The sequence below is a fragment of the Dromaius novaehollandiae genome, unplaced genomic scaffold (assembly GCF_036370855.1).
Source record: "Dromaius novaehollandiae isolate bDroNov1 unplaced genomic scaffold, bDroNov1.hap1 HAP1_SCAFFOLD_27, whole genome shotgun sequence".
Classification (NCBI taxonomy): domain Eukaryota; kingdom Metazoa; phylum Chordata; class Aves; order Casuariiformes; family Dromaiidae; genus Dromaius; species Dromaius novaehollandiae.
In genome coordinates, this window is record NW_026991415.1 from 4,191,485 (window position 1) to 4,197,078 (window position 5,594).

General features: G+C 55.4%; 1 protein-coding gene across 1 annotated transcript; it reads left to right on the forward strand.

Annotated features, from left to right (window-relative positions):
• The first annotated feature begins 446 nt into the window (after nt 1-446).
• LOC135326326 (olfactory receptor 14A16-like) lies at nt 447-1,499 on the forward strand. The gene is made up of 2 exons (XM_064504207.1): nt 447-457; nt 548-1,499. The coding sequence occupies exons 1-2, from the start codon at nt 447-449 to the stop codon at nt 1,497-1,499; spliced, it is 963 nt and encodes a 320-aa protein (XP_064360277.1).
• Nucleotides 1,500-5,594: the final 4,095 nt, after the last annotated feature.

Below are 5,594 nucleotides of genomic sequence, written 5' to 3' on the forward strand. Positions count from 1 at the left end.
GAGGAGAGGATCTATCTCATTGGGACAGAGGCATCTAGAAAGGGTCAGGTCAGCCCCCCCTTCACTCACCTCTTTCTCTCCATTGCTTGAGCAGGATTTGGTGTGACTGATTCAGATATAGACACCTCTGTTCATGAGAGCAAGGTTGGGAGAGATGAATCCCTCTCAAGGGTCTTCTCTTTCAGAGAGAGCTGGCATGAGAACTGTATTCATCTCTCATTCTGGTAAAGAGAGAATATTCCCACTGTGTCCCGGGACCAAGTCCCCTTTCTGTATGTCATGGCAATCATTTTCTGGTATCCCACCAAATATGTGGGGCTGACTGACACCTCCATTTCCATCCTCTAGCAGAGCAAAACTGACTCCTCTGGAGACCATGGGCAGAGGGCCCTGCATTGCATGTCACGTTCAGTCAGCATGAACCACAGCTCCAGACAGAACGCTGAATGAATGTAAGGTACAGAGAAAATGTGGGGATTTTTATTACAAATGGAATGGATTTGGCTCAGAGAAGACTGCTGTAACTTGTCTCTGTCTTTTCCCCCAGAGCCAAATGGGAGCAAATGTCCAACAACACCTCCTTCAATGAGTTCCTCCTCCTGGCATTTGCAGACACACGGGAGCTGCAGCTCTTGCACTTCTCACTCTTCCTGGGCATCTACCTGGCTGCCCTCCTGGGCAACGGCCTCATCATCACAGCCGTAGCCTGCGACCACCGCCTCCACACCCCCATGTACTTCTTCCTCCTCAACCTCTCCCTCCTCGACCTTGGCACCATCTCCACCACTGTCCCCAAATCCATGGCCAATTCCCTGTGGGACACCAGGGCCATTTCCTACTTGGGATGTGCTGCCCAGGTCTTCCTGGTTGTCTTCTCGTTAGGAGGAGAGTATTCTCTTCTCACTGTCATGGCTTACGACCGCTTTGTTGCTATCTGCAGACCGCTGCACTATGGGACCATCATGGGCAGTAGAGCTTGTGTCAAAATGGCAGCAGCTGCCTGGGCCAGTGGGTTTATCAATGCTCTCCTGCACACTGCTAACACATTTTTAATATCACGCTGCAAAGGCAATGCTGTAGAGCAATTCTTCTGTGAGATTCCTCAGCTTCTCAAGCTCTCCTGCTCAGACTCCTACCTCAGGGAACTTGGGATTACTGTGGTTAGTGCCTGTTTAGCCTTTGGGTGTTTCATTTTCATTGTGATGTCCTACGTGCAGATCTTCACAGTTGTGCTGAGGATCCCCTCTGAGCAGGGCCAGCACAAAGCCTTTTCCATGTGCCTCCCACACCTGGCCGTCGTCTCCCTGTTTCTCAGCACCTCATTTTTTGCCTACCTGAAGGCCCCCTCCTTCTCCTCCCCAGCTCTGGATCTGGTGGTGGCTGTTCTGTACTCGGTGGTGCCTCCAGCAGTGAACCCCCTCATCTACAGCATGAGGAACAAGGAGCTCAAGGAGGCACTGAAGAAACTGATTCAGCTGGTATTAGTTCAGCAGCAATAAGCTGCCCATCCCTCTTCACAGGTGATTTCTAGTTTTCTCAGACAACTTTTGTACTTTCGGCATTCTCCCTGTGATAATCACGTTTGTACATTAGTGTTTGAATTCATCCCACTTCTGCAGAGGCGAAAACCCCATCTGTCTGCCTGAGAGGCCTTCTGTAAATGTGTCTCTCACTGTGTCGGAGCTGGGCGGTCTTGAATAAAAGGGGATTTCCACAGTGCTGTGCTTGGAAGTTGTTTTTTTCTTCCAAAGCTGGAGCCAAGATTGCGCTCAAGGACTTTAACCATGAAATGGCGTGTTGCATTTCTACAGCTCTCCATGGGCCCAAGGCGATGAGCTCATGGGGTGCAGTGTTAGGGAATGAAGGCTGCATTCAGCTCTCACTTGTGGGTGCCCAGTGCTCCTGGAGGTGCTGAGTGGTCAAGTGGTGTGTGCCTGGGACTGTCTGCCCTGTGACAGGGCTGGTGACAGATGTCCACAGTGGGGACCCTGCAGGCAGAGGGAAGGGAGCCTGGAGAGTGGTTCATGTCACCTTCAATGACCAACCCTGGGCTGGATCTTGGGACACACCTGAACACAGCCTGAGCCATTTGAAATGTCCTGTGATTGCTCAGAGCATCATCCACAGCCACAGACCCCTTGGTAGGGGGTTGTCAGGTGCAATGATGCCCGTCCAGCTGGGTCTGCTTCTCACCCCAACCACCACGGCCAGTGCAGAGTCACCCCGTGGCCCTGGGGCACCACAACCCACTCGCTCTGCAGAGCAGCACCGCCAGCTCGGGGCCCTGTGGGGAGCACAGGGGAGGCTCCAGGAATGGCCAGGCAGGCCAGCACTGATGCACTCCCTGGGGTGAGGACACACAGCGGTGGGTTTGTGGGGCAGAGCCAGGTCTCGTGGAGGGGAAGCAAGACATGCTGAGTGCGGGAGAGTGGAGGCCATTTGCAGCCCTGGCTGCACAGCCCAGGTTTATGGGCGAGTTTTGCTGTGCGGCCAGCTCGTTCCTGCTGGGCTCAGTGCCTGTATGGAGGGGAAGAGCCAGGCCTAGCCAGCCTCTCTCCTGGCCCAGACCCCAGCAGGCCCTGGGCACGGCTGTGTGCTGACCCCTGCGTGGGACATGGCCAGGGCTGGGCAAGGTGCAGAAACTGTGGAAGCTGCCAAAGCAGGAGGGCTGTGGGGGATGGAGCACCGAAGGCTGTCGCAGGGACTGTGCCAGGGGGACGTTTCCCTACCCTTGAATGCACCCAGCCCTGTACGGTGCCTGCACAGTGGGGTCACTGGGGCATGTTGAAAGCAGTGGGGCTGAGCAGGGATTTTTACATTTATACAATGTATAAATGATGCCCTCCACTAGCATAAGTAGGAGGGTGTTGGCCTATTCAGCTGGCACAGTTACACTTGGAAGATGTCTGTCCATTGTCTAAAAGGATTGCTGTAATACTTAACACATTTTACCTGTGTTTTACAAAAACAAAGCAGCTAGCCTCATGTGACCTCAGAGAGAAGTTTCTCTAGCATGATTGCATTAAGTTTGGCAATTTTATTTAGGATAAAGGCAATCCTCCTTTTTCAGACACCTGAGTTTGTGTTCTTTGAATTTCTTACTTGACTCTATTTAAGCCTAGAAGCCTCTTGTTATAGCTGTAGGTGCTTTTTTTGCCAAAAACACCTAGGTGCTTTCTAGTCTGGTAACTTAGTACATGCTACAAGAAATTTATCTCTCTCTGCTTATTTGATTGTGACTGACCAATAAATCTCCACACTGGAAGAAGGTTAAGGGAAGAAGGTAGGGTGTGATGGACCACAGCTGTTGCAAGGAAAACTGGATTTATCACAGCACAAGGGGGACTGGAGGGTGGCCCTTGTTGTAGATAAGCAGCTCTATCAGTTGAGTGGATCAGCTGGCTATTTCACAGCTGAGTGGATCAACTGCTTGTGTACATGTTTTTCTCTGAGATAATCAAAAGAGAGTGAATGTCTCCCTGAGTCAGCCAGACCAGCATGGGGGCGGGGGGGGGGGGCGGGCAGGGAGAGGGTGACTTTATACATGCTCCTGCCCAACATAGAGTAGAAGAGCAAACAACTACTAAAAGAACATTGAAGGCAGCAATGGGTCAGTGGTGCTGACCTCCCTACGAGCACCACTGTAATGAAAGGGGCTCTCCTCAGTGCAATGCCAGGAGGCTGGACTCCTCTTCCAAAGCTGGTCTCAAGAATACACCCAACAAATTGCACCCGAACAGGGCCTCTTGCTTTTCTAGGGTTCTCCACAGGTTTGGGGGGGATGAGCTAGAAGCCTGGTGCAAGAACGGCCAGCCAGGCCAGCACTCAGCTGGGGAAAGGCTCTGTGGGGAGCAGGGACATCCAGGGGAAGAGCAGGGGTGCACGTATGTGCAGGGGAAAAGAAGGAGAAACCCTTTTGTGTGTGCACCAGCTCAAGGTAGGTATCTCTGTCACTGGGGCAGCAGGATCTGCCTGAGGAGCCCCAGGGCCAGGACTCTGGTGCTGTCCTGGGCAGGCGCTGGGGCTGTGGGGTGAGTGCCCAGAGCTCTGCAGCCCCCTGAGGTGGGCACTGCTGTGGGGCCACCCCAGCCTGGTCTGCTCTGCTGGGTTGGCTGGGGAGAGGGACAAGGAGGTGGGGAAGGCCGGGGACGGGCTGGGTGGAAAACTCGGGAAAGGAAAAATGCCATCAGGCAGCTACTGTGTGTGAACGGCAGTGTGGGAGCACACAGCTGTGTACTTGCAGAGCAAGTGCAGCTCTCCTGGGAAAGGCAGCAGGACATGGAGGGTGCAGGAGAGGAGAGCCCGGTTTGTTCCCTGTGTTGCATGGACACACTGGGGAAGCTGCCCCAGGGCCATCGTCCCAGACCAGCACCTCACTCCCATCCTCCTTTTCCAGTGCTGGCTGACTACCCCCGCTGTGGGGTGCTCCATGGCCAGCTCCATCCTCCTGCAAGGCTCCATATCACGACGGAGGGGAAAAGACCAGCCTTGCATGACCTCTCTTCTGCACCAAAACCCAGCAGATCCCAGAGCACGGCTGTCTGCTGACGCCCGTGTAGGGCACAACATGGGCTGGGCAGGGGCCAGGTGCTTGGATCCCCCAAACTGTGCAGGATTATTTAAAAGTCATTAATAACAACCCAGCCATTTCCATGTCCCTGATCTCTGGTGTCAGTTCCAGCTCTGCTCTGGCTTTCCTCACTCCATCCCTGCATGCACGGACAAGGTCTCGATGCTCCCCCTGGGCAGCCCTTTCCCCTTCCACCCTCTGTGCACGTCCACCCCGGCACCCAGAGCGCTGGTGCTGCTGCCAGGACAGAGCTGGAGGATCCCCCGGAGCAGCTCCTCAGGGAGCTCCCCAGGGAAAAGCTGTGCCCAGCCCCAGCCCCAGCCCCTGTGTTGCAGAGGGGAGCTGCCCTCTCCTGACCCACCCTGGCAGTGCCAGCCCCACCTCAGCCTGCTCCTGAAAGGCTCCAGTGCAGCCCTGGAGGGAGCTGGAGCTGCCTTGGGCCTGGGGCAGTCTGGTGGCAGGAGGGTTTGACATGGGCACAGCAGCAGTGGTGTCAGGAACAGGGGGAGGAGCAGGGAAATTGGGGTGAAGAGCCCTGCCCTTAGCTGCATGTCCAGGTCACTGGATGGGTGATGCCTTTGTGGCTGTCCTGGCTCCAGGATCGGGGTGGATGCCAGCTCAAGGGTGTCTCCCCTGCTCTTGTGCCCAGCAGATCCCTCTCCCTCTCTGCCTGCAGCCCCTCCATGCCCACCCCGCTGCCCAGCACAGCACCAGAGCCCTGGCCCTGCAGCCCCTCCGGCAGCTCCTGCTGCCCCAGGGACAGAGCTGCCTGCCCCGAGCTGGTGACCAGAGAAACCTGCTTCTCCTTCTCATTTCCTATCTCTGAATGCTGCCCTGCTTTTCTCCTGGGACATCCCTGCTCCCCAGAGAGCCTTTCCCCAGGTCAGTGTGTCCGTGCTGGCCTGGCCGTTCCTGTACTCCTGCCCCATGTTCCCCACAGGGCCCCTGGCTGGTGGTGCTGCTCTGCAGGGTGAGCAGGCTGTGAGTCTACAGGGTTATTCCATACTGGCTGTGCTGGTGGAGG